The sequence below is a fragment of the Dromiciops gliroides genome, chromosome 4 (genome assembly GCF_019393635.1).
Source record: "Dromiciops gliroides isolate mDroGli1 chromosome 4, mDroGli1.pri, whole genome shotgun sequence".
NCBI lineage: Eukaryota > Metazoa > Chordata > Mammalia > Microbiotheria > Microbiotheriidae > Dromiciops > Dromiciops gliroides.
Window position 1 is genome coordinate 247,390,257 of NC_057864.1, and position 22,313 is coordinate 247,412,569.

The 22,313-nt window shown below is 43.1% G+C and overlaps 1 protein-coding gene across 1 annotated transcript in view; it reads left to right on the top strand.

Moving 5' to 3' along the window:
- The window catches only part of RAB44 (RAB44, member RAS oncogene family), a 69,309-nt gene that overhangs the window by 17,058 nt on the left and 29,938 nt on the right, over positions 1 to 22,313 (top strand). The window contains exons 2-8 of the mRNA XM_044003397.1: positions 8,703 to 8,908; positions 10,587 to 10,698; positions 12,892 to 13,069; positions 15,147 to 15,293; positions 16,641 to 16,731; positions 19,810 to 19,905; positions 21,089 to 21,276. Coding sequence (XP_043859332.1) covers positions 8,705 to 8,908; positions 10,587 to 10,698; positions 12,892 to 13,069; positions 15,147 to 15,293; positions 16,641 to 16,731; positions 19,810 to 19,905; positions 21,089 to 21,276 — 1,016 coding nt within the window. The 5' untranslated portion in view covers positions 8,703 to 8,704. The remainder of the gene's footprint in view (positions 1 to 8,702; positions 8,909 to 10,586; positions 10,699 to 12,891; positions 13,070 to 15,146; positions 15,294 to 16,640; positions 16,732 to 19,809; positions 19,906 to 21,088; positions 21,277 to 22,313) is intronic.

Consider the following 22,313-nt stretch of genomic DNA (forward strand, 5'->3'; position numbering starts at 1 on the left):
CCCAAAAATGAATGTTAAATTTTTTTTAAAAATCTGTTTTATTGTATTTTCATTTATTTTATAAAATCTGGTTTGGGCCACATAGGGAGTGTTGTGGGCTACATGCAGGCCTTGTATTTGATCATTTAATTCTAACAGGTAGAGTGAAGTTCGTCTTCTGATTGTCTCGGGCTCTGCTCCAGCTTGGAACGTGAAAGATGGATGATAAGAGAGACCCCCTGGGATGTCTCACTGTGAAATTTAGGGCCGTGGAGATCAAGGAAGGCATCATAAAAGAAGCGGCTCTTTAGTTGGTCCTTGAAGGAAGGAAAGGCCTTAAAAAGGTGGAGATGGTTATGGAGAAGCCGTCCATTCTGTGCATAGGAGATGCCATAAAGAAATTCATGCAGGTAGGAGAGGGCAGGGCAAGAACAGGAAGAGAAAAAGGGTAGACTAGTTAGGTCAAAATTTAGGACATACGAAAAGGGATTATATGGAATTAGGCTGGGAAGGCAGGTTGGAGCCTAGGCACAGGGCTCAGATCACCAGGATCAGAAGTAGGCAATGGAGAGCCCCTGAAGGTCTTTGAATAGAGGAGTGACATGATCATAAAGGTAAGCTACTTACCCGCTAAGGTCTAATAGATTGACCAAAACGGAGTCAGATTGGAGGTGGGAAAACCATTTGAGAAGCCTGGGTGAGACAGAAGGGAGACTAGAAAGAGAGAGGAGTGGCTGGATGTGAGAGATACCCTGGAGGTAGGGGGACCTTAGCAACCAATAGGAAGTGGGAGGGTGAAAGAGAGGGAAGAGACAGGCTGACTTCATGGTTTCTGAGCCTGGGTAACTGCCCTTAACAAAAATGCAGAAGTTAATGCAGAAGGCCAGGTTTAGGAGATACGGAAATCTTACAAAGAAAAGCTGTAGGGGGGAGCTTCCCTTGGCCACAGTGGGCAGAGCTTCAGCAGCCCCATGAGGTGCCTGTATGTGCAAGGGAGGAACAGGCCTCAGGCTTCAGGTTATCATCTCAGACCAGTGTGGGCCTTCCTTCCTTCCTTCCTTCCTTCCTTCCTTCCTTCCTTCCTTCCTTCCTTCCTTCCTTCCTTCCTTCCTTTCTTCCTTTCTTCCTTTCTTCCTTTCTTCCTTTCTTTCTTTCTTCCTTTCTTTCTTTCTTCCTTTCTTTCTTTCTTTCTTTCTTTCTTTCTTTCTTTCTTTCTTTCTTTCTTTCTTTCTTTCTTTCTTTCTTTCTTTCTTTCTTTCTTTCTCTTCCTCCCTTCCTTCCTTCCTCCCTCCCTTCTTTCCTTCCTTCCTTCCTTCCTTCCTTCCTTCCTTCCTTCCTTCCTTCCTTCCTTCCTTCCTTTCTTCCTTTCTTCCTTTCTTCCTTTCTTTCTTTCTTCCTTTCTTTCTTTCTTCCTTTCTTTCTTTCTTTCTTTCTTTCTTTCTTTCTTTCTTTCTTTCTTTCTTTCTTTCTTTCTTTCTCTTCCTCCCTTCCTTCCTTCCTCCCTCCCTTCTTTCCTTCCTTCCTTCCTTCCTTCCTTCCTTCCTTCCTTCCTTCCTTCCTTCCTTCCTTCCTTCCTTCCTTCCTTCCTTCCTTCCTTCTTTCCTTCCTTCCTTCCTCCCTTCCTTCCTCCCTCTCTCCCTCCCTTCCTCCCTTCCTTATTGGGGTTAAGTGACTTGCCCAGGGTCACACAACTAGTAAGTGTCAAGTGTCTGAGAGCAGATTTGAACTCAGATCCTCTTGACTCCAGAGCTGGTGCTCTATCCACTGCCTTGTCTAGTTGCCCTGGGCTGTGTGTTTCTTAGCAATAGGATTCAATTCTTCAAGAACATCCCGCTTTATTCCTTTCTCAATGCTTTGGGAATACTGCTGCTCTCCCTCCCTGCCCTCCAAAGCCTTCTCTATGGCCTTCAAGGCCCAGTTCAAATCCCACCTCCCCCAGTAAGCCTTCTGTGACTGTACCAGCCCTGACTTCTCCCTCTCCTGAACACTCTTCTTCCTGAGGTGATAATCTGTACCATGCAACGACTGATCACCAGGATTAGAATGTCAGGACTAGTGGTAGGCCAGAGAGGTAGGCAGCTGCTTAAGGATGCAACATGCAGAGGGGTTATAATCATCATACCTACATACATGCACATATATAAATATACATATATACACATGTGTATCTATGCTAGTATGAACATCCATATCTATAGCTATAGTTTTTAGTCGATTAATCGTGTCAGACTCTTCATGACCCATTGTGGTGTTTTCTTGGAAAAGATACAAAAGTGGTTTGCCATTTCCTTCTCCAGCTCGTTTTATAGATGAGAAAACTGAGGCAAACAGGGTGAAGTGACTCCAGGTCCAGCTCTGTATCCACTATACCACATAGTAGGTGCTTAATTAATGCTTGTCGACTTGATTTGTCCCAGGAGTGCACTGGATCTACCTCCAATGGGTTCTCCAGAGGCCATTGTTAAAATTTCAGTGTGAACACTTACAACTTACAAATCAGAAAAGGCTACAAATCAGGGCTTGATTTATTGTTTTGTTGATTGTCTAGACTAAAGAAAGTGATGGAGAAAATGTTAATTGAACAGATTAAATGTTGGAGGGCTGGTTGTAAAACATTTACCAGGACACCCTTGCATGTCTCCTGCACTTGGAACTCTTTTCCACTTCATTTCTGACTCCTAGCTACCCAGGCTTCTTGCAAGTGTCTACTCAAATCTCACCTTCTGAAAGAAGCCTTTCCCAGTCCCCCTTAGTACCTCTCCTCTGAGATTATCTCCAATTTATCCTGTATCTTATTTGTCCATAGTGGGTCGTATTTAGTTGTTGACTCTCCCATTAGACTGTATGTACTCCTTTAGGGCAGAGGCTGTTTCTGCCGTTCTTTGTATTCCCAGGGTTTCACGCAGTGCCTGTCACATGGTAAGTGTGTGAGGGTTGCCTGCCTGCCTGCCTAAATGTAGATCCTGTCTCACAGATACCTCTCTCTCATCACTCCACCCAACCCTTCCTGTGGTCCTAGGCACTCATGGCTACTCTGTCCTCACTTCACAAGCTTTAGTAACCAGTTCAATTTCATGCCATCTTCTACCCTTCAATCTCTTGCTTGCTCCATTGTCCCTTTCCAAATATCAAGCCTGGATAACCTCCATCATCTGCCTTTTCCACACTGTTGAACCTCACAGTACTAACTGGGTCCACAAATCACAAATTTGTAATCCATTCTCAATACTATTGTGCTGTAAGAAATGATGAGCAGGAGGAGTTCAGAGAAACCTGGAGGGTCTTGTGTGAGCTGATGACAAGTGAGATGAGCAGAACCAGAAGAACATTGTACACAGTATCATCAACATTGAGTGTTGATCTACTGTGATGGACTATATTCTTCTCACCAATGCAATGGTACAGAAGAGGTCCAGGGAACTCATGATAGAAGAGGATCTCCAAACCCAAGGAAAAAAAAAAGAACTGTGGAGTATAGATGCTGAATGAACCATACTATTTCTTTTGTTTTTGGTGCTGTTGTTTTTTTTTAATATTTTGAGGTTTTTCATCATTGCTATGATTTTTTCTCTTATAACAGGACTAATGCAGAAATAGGATTAATGTTATTATGTATATATATATGTGTGTGTATATATATATATGTATATGTATATAGATATGTAGATATATAGATATAACCTATATCAGATTACCTGCTGTCTAGGGGAGGGGGTAGGGAGGGGAGGGAGGGAGAAAAATCTGAAATTGTAAAGCTTGTATAAACAAAAGTTGAGAACTATCTTTACATGTAACGGAAAAAATAAAATACCTTATATGTAAAAAAAAAAAATTTGTAATCCATTCTCAACTGGGTCTTTACTGCTACAGACCAATCCCTTTCCTCTACCCGAATGGATTCTCTCTTGTATCTCCCAGACCTTTTCTTCTTTTCCCAAGCTACTCATACCACCCCTTCCCAGCTCCCTCTCTTAAGAGGAAACTACCTCATAAAGTTGAGGTCTTCTCATGTTAAACGCCTCTTGACAGAGGAAAGGGACTCAAGATGCAGAACAAGACACACATCTAGTGTGGAAATTAATTTTACTTCTGCATATTGATTACAATGATTTTGTTCTACTTTTCTTCTCTCCTCCTTCACCATGAGGGTGGGTGGAAGGCCAAGATGGGATAGGGATTTTTTTAAAAAAGAAAGAAAGAAAAGAGGGTCATAGAGGGATTTTTTAAATCATTAAAGTATTTTATTATTCTCCAGTTACATGCAAAGATAGTTTTCAACATTTGTTTTCATAGGATTTTTAGTTCCAAAAATTTCTCCCTCCCTCCCTTCCCTCTCTCCTTCCCAAAACAGAAAGCAAACTGATATAGGTTATATATGTGCAATCACATGAAACATATTTCTGTATTAGTCATTTTGTGAAAGAAGAATCAGACAACAATGGGAAAACCTCAAAAAAGGAAAAAAAAAACAGCCAAAAAGTAGAAGCAGTATGGTTCAATCTGTATTCAGAATCCACAGTTCTTTTTTCTGGATGTGGAGAATATTTTCTATCATGAATTCTTTGAAATTGCTTTGGATCATTGCACTGCTGAGAAGAACCAAGTCTATCACAGTTGATCATCATACAATCTTGCTGCTACTGTGTACAATGTTCTCCTGGTTCTGCTCATCTCACTCAGCATCAGTTCATGTAAGTCTTTCCAGGTTTCCATAGAGGGATTTTTTAAGAAATACAGAAAAGAGAATAGAAGGAAGGTCACAAAGGAGCACAGAGAAGTAGGATAACTTAGAAAGGTAAAGTTCTACTTATTATATACTTTAAAAAGAAAAGCAAGCTATACATATTAGAAGTTTGCAGCTTCATGTATTCTCTTTCTGTTTGACCATATATAAGGAAATGCCTTTTTTATTTGGTGTTTATTAAGTTCAGAATAAAAAAATTGAGGACTTTGTAATCAAAATCTTCTCTTCACCAGTTCCACATTTCAAATCAACTCACCATTTTCTTCTTTTGCTCTAATCTGTGATGAAGTGTGGCTTTTGTTTTTGCCAAAGCCAATCCTCTACCCCTGGCCTTGAACCCATCCCATCTCCTCTGTCAGCTTGTTCCTTTGACTGGCTCCTCTTTTTTCCTACTTCTCAACTTCTCCTTATCTACTGGCTCCTTCCTTGCTGCTCTCAAACATGCCTATATACCCCTCCCCCGTTCTTAAAAATCCTTCCCTTGACTCTGCCATCCCCCCAAGCTATCCCTGTGTCTGTCCCCTATTTCCTAGAATAAATTGTCCTCTTCACTTTCTAACTTCCCACTTACTTCTCAACCCTTCCTAATCTGGTTTCTGTCTCCACTATCCTGAAACTGCTCTCTTCAAGGTCAGAGTAATCTCTTTGTTGCTAAATCAGAGGACCTTTTCTTAGTATTCATCCTTAATCTCCCTGCAGGTTGATACTTTTACTTACCCTAGGTCTTTCTTCCCTAGGTTTTTATGATACTGCTCTCTTGTGGTTCTCTTCCTGCCTGTTGGACCAATTCTTCTTGGTTTCCTTGGCAACTCTCTATACCTCAGGGCTCTGTCCTGGGTCTTGTCCTCTTCTCCTTCTCTAAACTCAGTGTGTCTAAAGCAGAACTCTTATCTTTTCCCCAAAACCCACCTCCTTTTTTCAACTTCCCTATTTCTGTTGAGGAAGCTACTGTTCTTTCAGTCATTCAGGAACACAACCTCAGAGTCATTCTCAACTTAACACTGTCACGCTTCCTGTTGCCAGAGTTAGGTGACTTGTTATTCTAATTTTTCCACAATTCTCAAATATGATTTTCCTCCTTTCTTTTTCTTCCTTCCTTTCTTCTTTTTTCTTTCTTCCTTCCTTCCTTTCCCTCTCCCTTCCTTTTTCTTTCTCCCTTTAAGCATGGATCTGACCATGGTCATTCTCTGCTCAAAAAAATAATTTGGGCAGCTTTTTGGAGGCCAGATTGAATAGAGGACAGGTTGGAAGTAGGGAAATCAATTAGTAAACTAATGTAATAGTCTGGATGAGATGTTGATGAAAGCCTGGGCTAGGGTGATTGTGGTAGAGTAGAAAGAAAGGGCCAGAGGCAGCTAGGTGGCATTGTGGATAGAGCAGTGGCTCTGGAGACAGGACCTGAATTCAAAAATAACCCTAGACACTTACTACCTGTGGGATCCTAGGCAAGTCACTGAAACTTGTTTGCCTCAGTTTCCTCATCTGTAAAATTAGCTGAAGAAGGAAATGGCAGACCACTCCAGGATCTTTTCCAAGAAAACCCCAAATAGGGTCACAAAGTTTTGGATCCAGATGAAACGACTGAACAGCAGCAACAACAAATTCCACACAGTTCCCTCCTCTTTGGCTTTAGGAAGTTTTTTTAGAAGAAAAATGATGAGTTCAGGCATAATTGTTCTGAGCTCCCATTTAGGAAAATTCCTAGCATTTAGGCAGAATTTGGCTTTCTGCCTAATTTTACTTTTATATTTATCTCTAGTTAACCCCTGGCTTCTTTGTGGTTAAGGCAAAATTCAATTTACTGGGAATTGCTTAACTTTATATTTATATCTCTCTCCAGTTAACCCCTTCCCTCTTTGTGGTTGATGCAGTATTTAATATACTAGGAACATTTGGGTAATGAAATATCAGTTTACTTTATTATAATAATTTAATATAATAATATTTTCTGTGGATAGATAGGCACCAGAAAGGGAAATATGGGAAGGAACCAATCTTTCCTTGGAACTTCCCTTAGCCTGAGTCTTCTGCTCAGAGATACCTATTGAGCTGATGATCTTCAACATCTCTCTTCTCTGACCTGGCTCAGTTCTACCCTTGTTTTTCAGGGTGGTACTTGAGCCTCTTGAAAGTGATCCATATTACTGTGCTATAAGAAATGACAAGCAGGATGATTTCAGAAAAACCTGGAAATACTTATATGAACTGATATATAGTAAAGCGAACAGAACCAAGAGAACATTGCTCACAGAGACAGCAATATTGTTTGATGAACTGTGAATAACTTAACTATTCTCAGCAATACAAGGATCCAAGACAATCCCAAAGGACTATTGATGAAACATACTATCCGCCTCCAAAGAAAGAACTGATATCGATATTGACTGAGGCAAGCTATTCACTTTTCTTCATTATTTTTCTTTTATTTGAGTTTTCTTATACAAAATGACCAACATGGTAATGTTTTACATAATTACACATGTATAACCTAAAGAAAAAGTGGTCCAACAGTTTGAAGGAAAGAGTGAAATGGATGGATTAGGTATTTTGTTACTTATTTTAAGTGGGAAGTTAGTATTGAGTAAATCAATCATTCCACCCTTCCCAAGGCTCAGCTCAAATACCATCTCCTTCAAGAGGCCTTTTCAGATTCCCCTAGTTGACAGTACCCCCCGCCCCTTCCCCATGACTTTGGATTAATATATATCCTGTATTAGTTATCTGTGAACACATCTCATCCCCCTAGTACAATAGGAACCCTTTGAAGGCAGAGCCTGTTTCACATTTGTAATGTTCTCATTACCAATTTGTATTTGTATTTTATTATTCGCATGTGTATTTGGATTTAAGCATGGTACCTGGTATAGGATAGGCACTTAAAGGCTTGTTGATTGATCGATTGATTGAATGAGCTCTGGATTTAGGTCAGATAAACTGGGTTGAATTTTAAATCTACTGATTATAATAATAATAGCTTACTTTGTGCTAGACACTGTGCTAAGTACTTTACAATTGTTATCTCATTTGATCATCACAACTGTGAGAGGAAGGTGCCATCATTATCTCTATTAACTTGTAGAATTTGTTGTTGAACCATTTCAGTCATGTCCTATTCTTCATGACCCCATTTGGGGTTTTCTTGGCAAAGATACTGGAGAGGTTGAGTTAATTAGTCACGTCTGACTCTTTGCCATTTGGGATTTTCTTGACAAAGATACCAAAGTGGTTTGCTGTTTCCTTCTCCAGTTCATTTTACAGATGAGAAAACTGAGGCAAACAGGGTTAAATGACTTGCCCAGGGTCACACAGCTAGTAAGTGTCTGAAACTAGATTTGAACTCAAAAGTTTCCTGACTCCAGGCCCAGCACTCTATCAGTGGTACCCCTTGGCTGCCCCTTATTATTATTTATTATCTGGGCAGGTTACTTGACTTCTTATCTGCAAAATGAGGGGGTTGGCCTCCATGATCTCTGAGGTCTCTTCTACCTTTAAATGTTATTATTCATTTAACTCTTTAATTCCTAGAGTCTATGGTATGGAGTTGAGCTATAAAGGATGAGTAAGGTTTCAACAGGAGGAGATGGTCAGGAGGCGAGTAATCCTTCTGTCTTGCCACCCATATGACCAAAGGGTAGGACCTAATGGCAAAGTGAAGTTGGAGCCAGGAAAACCTGGGTTTAGATCCCACTTCTTACTCTTACTAACTGAGCAACCCTTGGCCAATGACTTAACCTCAATGAGCCTCAGTTTCTCCATCTGTAAAATGAGGAGAATGGCCTCTAACATTTCTTTTTGCTCCGTATCTATGATCCTGCAGCCTTCTGTTTGGAGTCAAGGAGATGGTCTTGTGATAACGAATTTGAAGCACTCTTTGCCAGGGTCCTATTCCCCTTTCTCCCCGTTGTTGCCCCATCCAGACCTTGCTAAAAGTCTGCCCCTGCTCCAGATCCCTCAGAATCTCCTTCTTCTGTGCCCACAGCCATGGAGAGCAGTCCAAGAGCTGGCCGGAAGACCAGGAAGCTGGGATCCAGACGTCGGCATCAGATCAGGGAGGTCGCTGATGAGGATGCTCCTCCAGCCCCTGACACTGAGCTGTGGCCCTCCCAGGCCATGGAGGAGCTACAGGATTTCTTCCGGGAATGTGGAGCTGAACATAAGGGTTTCATCACCCGGGAAGATCTCGGGGTGAGGTCATGGCTGCATGTCTAGTGGGGGTAGGCCTTTCCTTCCCCTTCTCTGCCCTCCCGGCCCCACTCCATAGCCATTGCCCCTGGAAAGATTCAGCAAAACCAGCACCCTGAAATTATCTCCTCCACTGGCCTTAGTCTTTCCTTTCCATACTTAATGTATTCCCACCTTCCTCTGTCCAAGGCTTTCTGGTTCTTCTTCTTTCAAAACCTGTTTTCAGGAAACAGTTTGAGACTGACTCACATCTGAGGTACAAACAATCTATTGCTGGCTTATACCCAGGGAAAATTTACATCTTAACAGGACTTTAAGCTAAATGAATGTATTCATAATGGTAAAATTTAAGGTGTCAGTTAGCATATGGGGTAGGGGGCTCTCTGAGGCAGCATGGTGAGATATGAAGTTTTGTGTCAACACTGGCCCTGGATTCCAGTTCCAGCTAGTGGCAGAGAGTGACATTGGACAAGTTATTTTCCCTTTCTGGGCCTCAGTTTCCTCATCAGTAAAATGAAGGTTAGACTGGGCATCCTTTTCAGCTCTGATAATTAAGTGTGAAAGATTCAAGGCACAAACCTACTGTTTGTGGTTTGGTGATTGGGACGACCTGAAAGTGCCCATGGGCCCTGTTTGTGTGTGACATTTGCAGAGAAGGTCACGTTAACCTTAGGAAAGCCTCAGTCTCATATGCAGGTGCAAGGCTGGCCCTGCATGGTCTGAGTAAGTGGTTGCCTACATAATATGATGTGGATGAATGCATGAATAGTTGAGTCCATGAATAAATGATTGATTAAATTAATTGTTGAATGAATCTGTTGAGTAAATAAATGACTGAGTGATGAAAGAATAGATGAATCATTGCATGATTGACTTCCCTCTCCAGGGTTCTTTCCTGACTATCTGGACTTTCTCTAACAGGTCCCCTGGCTGGCTACCTTCCCCTCTCTCCAACTGTCTTCCTTTTATATATTCACTTCTTCCATTGGAATGCAAGTTCCTTGAGGCCAGGGACAATCTTTCTTTCTCTTTGAAAACTCCCAGTACTTAGCACTGTCTGGCACATAGTAAGTGCTTAATAAATGTTTGCTGATTTTGCTTGACTGACTGACTGACTGAAAATGACTGAATGATTGAATAAATGAAGTATGTATTCATTTGAGCAAGACTGTAGAACACTGCTGCAGAAAATATCTCCTCCACTGGTCCTTCCTTTATGCCTACCATTAGAATCATTCCTTTGGGTTGAGGCATTATTGACAGGATTTGAACTTGTCTCATGACTTCAAATTCAGTGCTCTTTCTACTAAATCAGGTCACTGAAAGGAATATGAAGAGCACTGAAGACTAGGCAATGCAGTACAGTGGAAATGGGGCTGGATTTGAGTTAGAAGACCTGGGTTCAAATCCTACACTAGTTGTGGTAGGAAGCATAAAGATAGTAGAGCTGTATGTCCTTGGGTAAGTCATTTCCATTTTTGTGCCTTTGTTTCCTTATCTGTAAAATAAGGGGAGAAGGGAATTAGATGATCTCTGAGGTCTCTTTCAGTTCCAGAGTCGAAGGGTTCTATTGTTTCATAATTTTTCCTAGGAAAGGAGCCACTTGGGTATGGTTTAAACTCTGGGCAATATGGCACCCTCATCCTGGGCACTGGCCCCAATTTTTGTTCTTTTCTTCCAGAAGGCAAAGTTCAGCTTCCTGAGCAGCCCTGGAGAGCTAGAGCTAATCTTTGATTGGATGGATCCAGAGAGGAAAGGAAGCCTCACACCCAAGGAATTTACCTCTGGACTCAGTAGGTCTCCAAGGGGAGAAGTGGGTCAAAGGCGTAAGAAGGCAAATGGGCAGGATGGAGTGGTGCTGAGACCTCACTGTGAACACCAACACATTCCTAGGTTTCTCTGTTTGGAAAGGCTTAATCCACATTTATTGAGCACCTACTGTATGCTTGAGAAAGGACTTTAGAGACGATCTACTCAGAACACCAACCCCCCACCTAATTTTACAGATCAGTGATCTTCCTCTGATATCTTATTATATCATTCATGGAGATGACCCTACGTTCTTTTTTTTTTGGAACCCCATATTCTTAAAAGTTTTACCAAGGGCCAGCTAGGTGGCGCAGTGGATAAGGCACCGGCCCTGGATTCAGGAGGACCTGAGTTCAAATCCAGCTTCAGACACTTGACACTTACTAGCTGTGTGACCCTGGGCAAGTCTCTTAACCCTCATTGCCCTGCCAAAAAACAAACAAACAAACAAAACAAAAGTTTTACCAAACTGAAAGTATATGTGTTTGGTGATAAACTCAAGTTCAGAGAGACTCATCACAAGGTGAATCTGAGAATGCTGATCTGTTTGGTCATAGAAAGTCTGGAATAATATCTAATGAGCTATAGAGGGGCAGTTATCTGCCTTGATGGGGAGAGTACCACATCCCTCAAAGAGAAATTCTTGAAATACTGAAGGTTGCAAATTACAGATTTAGAATAAAAGTGACCTCATGTAGCATGTGGTCCAACACCCTCAGTGTAGAGTGTACAGTGTAACAGAAACTGAGGCCCAGAGAAGAAGAGATTTGTCTAAGCTTACATAGGAAGTTCCTAACATAGCCGGGACTAGACAGATAGATGATCGATATTGTAACGATTGGAATGACGCCACCTGCTGGATACTTACTGTAGAAGAGTTCTGCCCATGAAGCAAAGGTCTTTGAGGGCAAGACCAGGCTTCAGGAAGTGACGCGGACTAGTGGGAGGAGGAAGGAAGAGACTGGCGCTCGGTCTTACTCTTTTTCCTGAGGACGCTGGTGGAGAAGGGAGCTAGAAATGTGCTCTCCCTTTAATAGATAGGAATCTAGGCCTTTCTCTCTCTCTTTACCAAATTCTTATTCTCCTTAATAAATGCTTAAAAGTCTAACTCTTGCTAAAGCTTGTAATTGATTGGCGACCACTCATTAGATATTTTAGACAGTTTAGCTAGAATTTTAACCCTTAACAATATATAGGTAGATAGATAGATAGATAGATAGATAGATAGATAGATAGATAGATAGATGGATGGATGGATGGATGGATGGATGGATGGATGGATGGATGGATGGATGGATGGATGGATGAATAGAGATGACTAGATAGCTAGAGATGGATATAGATAGATGGATAGGTCAATAGAGATAGGTAGGTAGGTAGATAAATAGAAATACAGAGATAAGCAGGTAGGTACAGACAGACAGAGCGAGCATTTATTAAGCACTTACTATGTGGTTGCCCTGGTGCTAAGCACTGGGAATGCAAATACAAGCAAAAAAAAAAAAGTCCCGTCCTCAAGGAGCTTACATTCTAAGGGGAGAAGACAGCATATAAAAGGGAGCTAAAAGTAGCAGAGGATGATGAAGACCTGGGTCTCTGGTTTGAACACCCAGGTCTCTGGTTTTAGTCAGATCTTCAAACTATAGTAAGGGGTTAGTAAATTCTTACAGAATGAATGAATGGTCATCTAATTTTGCTCTTGTTGAATATCATTGAGGCAGTAACTTTTCACTGTGCTTGGTACTGAGGAAAACACAAGAGTTTAAGTAAAACAAGCTCTCTGCGCTTCTGGGGTTTACAGTCTAGTTCATAGTCTCTAGAGTTGGAAGAGACCTCACAGGTCATCTAGTCAAACCCCCCTTGTTTTACAGACAAAGACACTGAGACCCAGAGAGTTTAAGTGAATTATTGGTGGGTTTTAGAGGTAGGATTCGAACCCAGGACCTCTGACTCCAGAGACAGTGTTTTCCTTTGTACTAAGCTGCCTCTCCTTATAGTTCAGTGATTCTATGATCATTCCGAAGGTGAGGTGACATAAGTTTGGGGTAGGAGGACCCTCAGTGCCACACCCTAGAGGACAATTTCCCAGGCCTGGGGTGGGATAAGGCAATGACGGATCAGGGAGCATGATTCAAGAATGAAGAGCTCAGTTGGGGGCTGTTCTTTCCTTGCCTTAGAGAATGTCTTCAGCTCCCAAACCAGGATCTCAGGGCCGAGGAAGAGGAAGACCAGGACGTGGATCTTCTCCAAGGAGGAGCCTACCAGCTTCCAGGCCCTGGAGGAAGTTGACCCAGAAGAGAGGAGATGGTTCCTATCCTTCATGGAGCAGCTGGGGGCCAACCATTTATCTCTTGAGTAAGGCAACACTGAGAGTATCCACCTCTGTCCTCCACTGAGAAATCTGGGACTTGGGGGACAGAAGGACTAGCCTGAGGCAAAATTGTCAAGTGGAAGGGACCCCTTAGTGCTCTGCCCCTCCACCTTGTGGTGTTTATGTAGCTCCCGGGCAGACTGCCCTCTCCTCTAAGCCTACTCTGGCTGAGGTGTCAGGAACTTAAATAGGTTGTTCTTCAGTCATGTCCCTCTCTTCCTTACCCCATGGACCATACTATTCATGGGGTTTTCTTGGCAAAGATACTGCAATGGTTTGCCATTTCCTTCTCCAGTGGATTGAGACAGAGTTTAAGTGACTTGCCCAGGGTCATGCAGTGACTAAGTGTCTGAGGCCAGATTTAAACTCAGTTCTTCCTGATTCCAAGCCCAGTGCTCTATCCACTGAACCACCTACCTGACTCCTACTTGTTTTGTTTGTTTGTTTTAGTGAGGCAATGGGGGTTAAGTGACTTTCCCAGGGTCACACAGCTAGTAAGTGTTAAGTGTCTGATGCCGGATTTGAACTCAGGTCCTCCTGAATCCAGGGCCGGTGCTCTATCCACTGCGCCACCTAGCTGCCCCCCTGACTCCTTCTTGATAGGTTACTCCCTCATAAATAATAATGCCAATAATAAGAGGAATACCTGCCGTTTAGATGAACTTTTAAGGTTTACAAAGGACTTTACATATATAACCTATTTTGAACCCCGCTGTAACCTGGTGAGACACAGGTACAGGTCCACTATAGGTTTATCTTCAGTGGGGTAGTGTCAGAAGACCTGGGTTCAAATTTTGCTTCTGCCCTTTACTAATACCTATTGGGTCCTTGGGCAAGGCATTTCTCTTAGGCATCTGTAAAATGAAAGGGTTGGACTAGATTAATAGTTCTGAAATCTGGAGTCTGTGATCTTTTAAAAATATTTATTAAGAGGGCAGCTAGGTGGTATAGTAGATAAAGCACTGGCCTTGGATTCGGGAGGTCTGGAGTTCAAATACGGCCTCAGATACTTGACACTTACTAGCTGTACGACCCTGGGCAAGTCACTTAACCCTCATTGCCCTGCAAAAACAAAAACAAACAAACAAACAAAAATATATATTAAGAGGGCAGCTAGGTGGTGTAGTGGATAAAGCACTGGCTTTGGATTCAGGAGGTCCTGAGTTCAAATCCAGCCTCAGATACTTGACACTTAGTGGCTGTGTGACCCTGGGCAAGTCACTTAACCCTCACTGCCCCGCAAAAAATCCCAAAACCAAAACCAAAAAATATATATTAAATATATATCCATGTGTTTATAGATCTATTGGTATTATATATACATATACATACACATATAGAGAGAGGTAACTGTATTTCAGTATAATTGGTTTCCTTTGTAATTTTGTATGCTTCATTTTATGCATTTAAAAACATTATTCTGAAAAGAGAAAGGAATAAGTATCTTTATAACACCTACTATGTGCCAGGCATAGTGCTATACACTTTATAAATTTTACTTCATTTGATCCTTACAACAGCTCCGGGAGGTAGGTACTATTTTTGTCCCCACTTTACAGTGAAAGAAACTGAGGCAAGCAGAAGTTAAGTGACTTGTCTGGAGTCACTGAGCCAGTAAGTATCTGAAACCAGAATTGAACTTGAGTCTTCCTGACTCTGGGCCCAGTGCTGTATCCATTTCACCACCTAGTTGATGAAGAAACTGGCCATGCCTATGAGAGATCATAGCCGGTCATCTATGTGATGTGATTGGATGAAGTATCTTGCCCGGCATGCTATAGACTGTTTGTTCTGGTTTGTAGTGATCAACATTTAGAATCCCCACGGCTTCAGACCGCCAGGGCTGTCATCTCCAGCAAGTCCCTTTGGAAATGTCCCAATGGTCTCTAGGAAAAGAACTGTCTAATCCTGTCCCATTTTCATAAATGAGTCACCAGAGTAGCTGCTTAAAATCTCAGGCCCTGAAGGAACAAGGGACAGGATCTTGTCTAAATCTTGGCTCTCCCCCAACAAACAGTACCTATTTCAATACCTAGAACAGAACTCTTCTCTTTTCCTCAGTCAGGCAGAAGTCTGGCAGCTGTGGAAAAAACTCCGGCAGGAGGAGCCCCACTTGGTGGGCAATCTGGAGGGTTTCCTGGCCAAGGCGACCAGTCATCTTCAGGAGACTCGGGCTGAGAAGGAGGCTCTGCAGATGACCCTGAAAAAGTGAGTCTGGCCAAACCAGAAGAAAAAAAAGAAAAAGAAAAAGAACAATCAGACTATATCAGGCGCTGTTCTATGCTAACAAAATGGAGAACACAAAAGAGAGAGGACTACCAAAATACATAACATATATAAATATGTAAAAATATAAAAATTGATAAAATGTAAATATATCAAATATTAGAAGACCAGATGGAGATCTTAAATAACCCGCTCTCAGAGAAGAAAGTAGATCTAGCTATAAAGGAACTACCAAAGAAAAAAAAATCTGATCCTGATGGATTCATGGGGGAATTCAGTCAAACTTCTAAAGAAGAGTTAGTACTCGGGGCAGCTAGGTGGTACAGTGGATAGAGCACCAGCCCTGGATTCAGGAGGACCTGAGTTTGGATTTGGCCTCAGACACCTGACACTTGCTAGCTGTGTGACCTTGGGCAAGTCACTTAACTCCAATTGCCTCACCCCCTCCCAAAACAAAAAGAAGAGTTAGTATTCATAATTCATAAATTATTCTCAAAAATCAAGAAAGAAAAAAAAAGTGAACTTAGCTAATGACCTACCTGCTGCCTCCTGAGGGAAGCCTATCCAGATGCTTATCATGGGCCTGAGAAGCTTCAGAGTCATTGAAAGGACATAGGAGGCAAAGAATCAAGGTCAGGGCTATGTGGAGATTGAGGAAGGGGGAAGGAAGAACCAAGGATTGGATGGGATGGTAGGTACAAGATAGCAGAAGGACGAGAGATGGGGGAGGTTCAGGGAAGTATGAGGACTCAAAATGATGTAGGGATGCCTGGAAGGCAAAATTTAGGCTCCTGGAAGAAATGAACAAAAGTTGGGTGTCATATTGCCCAGAATGTGGTATGCTGGGGGCTCACAATGGTACGGGAGTGGGGTGAGGATGGAGTCTGGGTGACATGGGGATCAGGTTGGTTAGTATCATGAGGTCACTAGGATGGGGGTGAGGGTGGTGAGTGAATTGGGGCTTGGAGGAAGGTCTAGACAATGGAAGGGTCAAGAGAGGCATGGGGATCAGGGGAGGGGAAACATAGGCACAGGGGAGGGATAGCAGGTGTATGGCTAGAATGTTCCACTTGTGCCTTCGAAATGTCTCCTTGTGGTGAGCTTATGGTAGGACATAGATAAAAGTCCCATAGAATGAGCAGGTTTGGATGGGTAGTGTTCTGCAAGGGTGGATGGGATATCCAAATGGATGAAATCCCAGATCTGTTTTAGCACGTGCCATGGGGAGCCAGCATGATCTTCTCCAAGTGTTGACCCCTTTGGCCCATGAGCTCCACACCCACTAACAGAAAGACCACAAAAGGGGCTGTGGGGTCCTTCTCTCTCCAGATGTGATGATGACCACCATCGTGAGGTCCGACAGCTCTATGAGGAGATGGAACAGCAGATTCACAGTGAGAAGCAGCGACTGCAGGCAGCGGTGAGTTTGAATCTTAGGACTCTTTAGCATTTGCTTCATCCCATATATAATGTTTCCTGACTGCAGAAGGGGTCTGCAGCCATGTGGCTGGGGAGCTGCCTGTGTGGGGGACAATAGAACAAGCATTACCCTATCAAATGAGATCCACTTAGTACAGTGTCTGAAACATTGTGTTCATGTTGCTCATGACCTCATTTGGGTTTTTCTTGACAAAGATCCTGGGGGTGGTTTGTCATTTCCTTTTCCAGGTCATTTTACATGTAAGGAAACTGAGGCAAACAAGGTGAAGTGACTTGCCCAGGGTCTCATGGCTAGTATGTGTCTGAGGCCGGATTTGAACTCAGGAAGATGAGTCTTCCTCATTCCAAGCCCAATGCTCTATCCACTGAGCCACTTAGCTGCCCTGTCTAGTACATAGTATGTGCCTAATGAAAATATACATACTTATTTTTCTCCCTCCTTCCTTTGGCATCATCAGACCTGCGTTCAGATCCTGCCCCATCACTTACTGCTTGTTGTTCAAGAGGGTTTCACCCACGTTGGGCCTCATTTTCCTCATCTATAAAATGAAAGAATTAGGTGCTATTGATGATGATGATGGTGGTGATATAACACTTGAAACTGAAAGAGTCCTTTGCAAATTTAAAATCATTTGATCTTTATGACAACCTTGGGAGGTAGGTGCTATTATTATCCTCATTTCAGTTAAGGAAATTGAGAGAAGCAGAGGATAAGTGACTTGCCCAGGGTCACACAGAGATTAAGTCTTTGATGCTAGATTAGAATTCAGGTCTTCCTGACTCCAAGTACAGCCATTGTTGTTGTTGCTGCCTGTCCTTTCTTTTCTTTTCTTTTCTTTTCTTTTTTTTTTTTTTAGTGAGGTAATTGAGGTTAAGTGACTTGCCCAGGGTCACACAGCTAGTTAAGTGTTAAGTGTCTGAGGCCGGATTTGAACTCAGGTACTCCTGACTCCAGGGCTGGTGCTCTATCCACTGCGCCACCTAGCTGCCCATGTCCTTTGTTTTCAAAGAGGACTAATGGAGTCATTGGTGACGTCTTGACTTGTGAGTCAATTGGATTTCTGTGAGGCAGAGCTGCACAAAGTGACTGGCGTCACTCTCCCAGTCATCAGTCAGGGGTAGGACAAAAGTCTCAAGTCCTGGATCTGTGATCCTCTGGTAGGAAGTGGGACAAACTGGTACTGGAGGTGGGGCAGAACTGAAGAATCAAAGTACACCAGGGTTAGTAAGAACCCTAGGGTCCATGTAATCTAAACTGCACCAGAACAAAACCCTCTTTACAACACATCTTCAAAAGTTAGCCATTGCTTGAAGACCTATATGAAGGATAAGAGGATCCACTTCCTTTTCCTTCTGGGAAGCCCCAACTCTAAGTCACAACATTGTGGTGGCAGGGGAGGGGTGGGCACTCTTGGGGGGACTTGCAACCTGGATGGGGGGGCTAGCTCACCCAAAGAATTGGAGGCTTATCATGAATCTTGTAAAATGAAAAGAGATTTATTAGGAGAGAGGAATATATGACTGGGAGACAGATGGATATGGAAAACTGTCCAGCTAGAGTGAGAGAAGACCTAGTTTTCTCCAAAACAAAGAGGAGGAAATTACAAAGCAAGAGGAAATGCAAAAACTGGGAAGGGTGGGATAACCAGGAGGAGATTTTTGAACAATGGGGTATCAGCAGGAGATGCAGCATCCATCCATCCACCCATATCCTGCATATCATCTTGCTACCAGGGCTGTACTCTGCCACACCTTATTCCTGAGGGAGGAGACAGAGCTGCTTCTCCCTTGGGAAAGTAAAGATTTCTTGGAGGTTGGGATCTTTAGATTTCATTGGGTCCCACTTCATTCCCATAAGAGCAGCAAGGAAGGGACACTAGAGCTCCCTTCACTACAGTATGCCCTTCAATTTGAAGCCCCCTTACTGGGATATTGAGCATCTTCTCCCACATGGAGAGCTTGCAATTCTGTTAAGTTTGCAAGTGAGACTTTGGTGATGGCCACGCTGCCCCTACGCCCAGTTTTGCTACAGTAAATGAAAGAGGAGCAAAAACCATTTCACAATACATCTAGAGCCACACCCTCCATCCAGCCTGCCTGGGGATATTTCCTAGGGGACTGTAAATCCACTGGGGAGAGGTTACCAAAACCCTGGAACTGCCCCAATCAAATCAGAGTGACCTTCATCTCTGGTGAGAGCTGCCCTTTTGTCTCCAACAATGACTCACATTTTTATAGCTCCCCAAGCCCTCTGCTGACAACCACTCCATAAGGTAGATAGTACATCTATCCCCCACCCCTCCCTGCCCCGACTTTATGGCTGAGGAAGCTGAGGCTCAAAGACTTGCTGACAGGCACCCCAGCATTCAGTGTGGGAGCCCGGAGAATCCCAGAGCCTTCCATAAACAGCTCTGCCTCCATTCATCATGTCTACATGTTTCTTGCATCCTTTCAGGAGAATGTGGGCTGGTGGAGGTTGCCATGGCAACTCGGTGGCCTAGCCTGCCTGCTTTTTAGGCATCAGTGAACCCACCTGGGAGCGGAGAGTTTATTTCCCTTCTCTATATAGTAGTTTGCTTCATCAAAGTCTTGGATGGTGGCCAGACACTGGGGGAGTGAAATATTGCCTACAAGGGCAGGAGGGCAGTAGGGACTTTTTAATCAGGCCAGGAAAGGCGGTACAGTATGGCGGGTATAGACATAGCTCAGGAACCGGGAAATCTGGGTTCTGTTGTAAGCTCTGCCGCTGGCTTGCTGTTTGACCTTGAATAAATCACTGCCCCTCTCTTGGCCTCAGCTCTTTAAAAAAAAATATAGGAGGCTAAATTATCTCTAAGGTCACTTTCAACTCTACATTCTGCTCTAAGAGTCTTGTATCTTACTGGTCAGCCCAGAAATGGGTGTTGAGCTTGGATCTCTCCTAGGGAGACGGAGGCCTCCTACAGCAGCCTCGGAGATGGCCTTGGGTTAGAGGGGATGGGTCTCCTACTAGGGACTAAGGGGAGGTTCAGATAGATGGTGCTGACCGAAGCATCCTCTTTTTTTTCTCTCCTCCCAGAGTGACACTCAGGGCCTGGTCTACAGTTCCATGATGCACCAAGCTCTAGAGTCCAAGGAACAGGAGGTGCAACACCTAGCCGAGGGCCAGAAAGAGGTGAGAAGATTCTGTAGGAGGCTCCTAGGGGAAAAGGCGGGGGATGAACCCCACTGGCCATTGGTAAAAACATTCATTGCAGTCCTATTTTAAAGGAGGAGCAGTTGCATAGCTGGGGTTTCAGACTAAATTTTCCCTTCATTCTTCCCTTTAAATGCTCCCCAACTTCTTGGGTCATCCCCAGCTCCTGGTCCAATGGCCAAGGAAGTTCCCCATCTGTCTTCTCAAATCTCTTTTCTGGGTTCCAGGACTTCCCCAAGAATATTGCAGCTGCCAACTTTACCCCTCTCCTGGAGATATCAATAGCTCTGTGCTGAAATCCTAGCCCAGCCTGGAAAATTTTGTAGTTAGGCTACAGTTCCAATTACCATCCATATCTGCCTCCCCATTCCTTCTCTTTCTTTTTTTCCTTTTTAAAAAATTGATGGAAAAAACCCAAGCATTTCCATAACACAGTATAATAAAAAAGATGATTGCAAATGAAATTGCACTTGTAGAGAGGTGAGAAAATTGGGCACAGGGTGGAGGAGGGTCATTTAGAAGGGTGTATAGATTAAGATTTAGGAGAGTGGAGGGAGAAGATGGGGGGGGGGACTTTTGGAGGGGAGTGTGAATTAAGATTGGAGGATGGGGACCCTTAGAGGGTGAGTGAAGTGGGAGGGTAGGAAGGTAGGGGAAGAAGATAAAGTAACAGGGAAAGAGTAAAAAGAGAGGCTGAAGAAGAAAATAATGAGTAAAAAGATGGAAGGAAATTCACAAGTAGTAATTAGAACTTTGACTGTGAATGGGATGAACTTGTATTTGACAAGTGTAATGACTTAAGATTCAGGGATAAGAATCTCCCATTCTTTCACTCCCATTCTTCCACTCCACTTGTTCCAGGTCCCCTATGTCTTCCCATGTCCTTCAGTTTACTGGGCAGCCATTCCCACATCTGGAATCAGGGCTCATAGTTCTTTCTTCCTATTCTGCCAGAGGGGGTAGAAAAATCTCTTTCCTTTTAGTTTAGCAAAAATAAGGTTGGACTTTTCCAAAATAAATTTAGATTGAGATAGTAAAGGAAAGGGAAAGAAAGTAGAAACAAAGATGGTGGAAGGGAGGCCTTGTCCAGGAGACTAATCCTCTGGGCTGGGCTGAGCTGACTTCTTTCTTCCTGGCTTTACCTTCTCTTTCCCTTCTACAGTTGGAGGCCCAGATTGACCTGCTGAAAAGCAAGCGTCAAGAGGTCAGCAAGGAAAACCAGAGACTCCAGGAAACCCAGAGGGACCTGACCGGGAGATTGGAGCAGGTCCAAGGGCAGCTGAAAGTGACCAAGGGACACCTGAAGCAAGCAAAGGGCCAAGTTTCCTGGCAGGTGGAAGAAGAGACCAGGCAAGGAGCTGCCCAGGCCTGGGGTGGAAGAATGGAGTGGGAGGAGGATAGTGAGGGAGGGGAGTATAATAGAGACCCCAGAGTTTCAGGACCCACCCCTACATTCCATGTGAAGGAACCAATCAGCCACTGATAATACCAACACTAGTTATGCTAATAGTGTGCATCCTTAGGGTATTTTTCTATTTACCAAGCACTTCCCTTATAATTACCCTTTGAGGTTGGTGGGACAAATATTATCTCCATTTTACAGATGAGGAATTTGAGATTCAGAGAAATAAAGTAAAGTGTCATGGCTAAGTAAGGGTTAGAACTAAATATCATAGAACCTAAGTGCTGTGATGAACCTCAAAAGTTTTCTGGCCTGACATATCCAGGGAGAGCTAGTTGTAGTCATGTCCTAGAGCCTGCTAGCACCAACTCTCAGAGAGCCTACTGTTAAATTTTCAGGATGAGTGTTTACACCTCAGCAAATGCTATGAATCAGAATTTGATTTATTGTTTTGTTGACTATCTAGTCTTAAGAAAGTGATGTATGGGCAGCTAGGTGGTGCAGTGGATAAAGCATCGGCCGTGGATTCAGGAGGACCTGAGTTCAAATCTGGCCTCAGTTGATACTTACTAGCTGTGTGACCCTGGGCAAATCATTTGACCCTCATTGCCCTGCAAAAACAAAACCCCAAACCCCCCAAAACAAACAAAAAATAAAGTGATGGAGAAAATTTTAACAATACAGATAAGTGTTATACCTACATCTTTTTTGGTGAAAGCTGGTTGTTATACATTTACTAGTACACCAATGGATAGTTTTCAAATTGGGTGAAGAGTCAGAATCCCAGAAGATTTCAATAGGCTAGAATGATGGATTGAATCCAAGAAATGGAGTTTAGTAGAGATCAATGTAAAGTTATTCTTGGGTTAAAAAAATCAACTTCATTAAGTACAGGATGAGGGGACACATGACTCGACAACATTTTGTATATAAAAGATCCGGGGGTTTTAGTGGACCATGAACTCAAATATGAATCAACAATGTG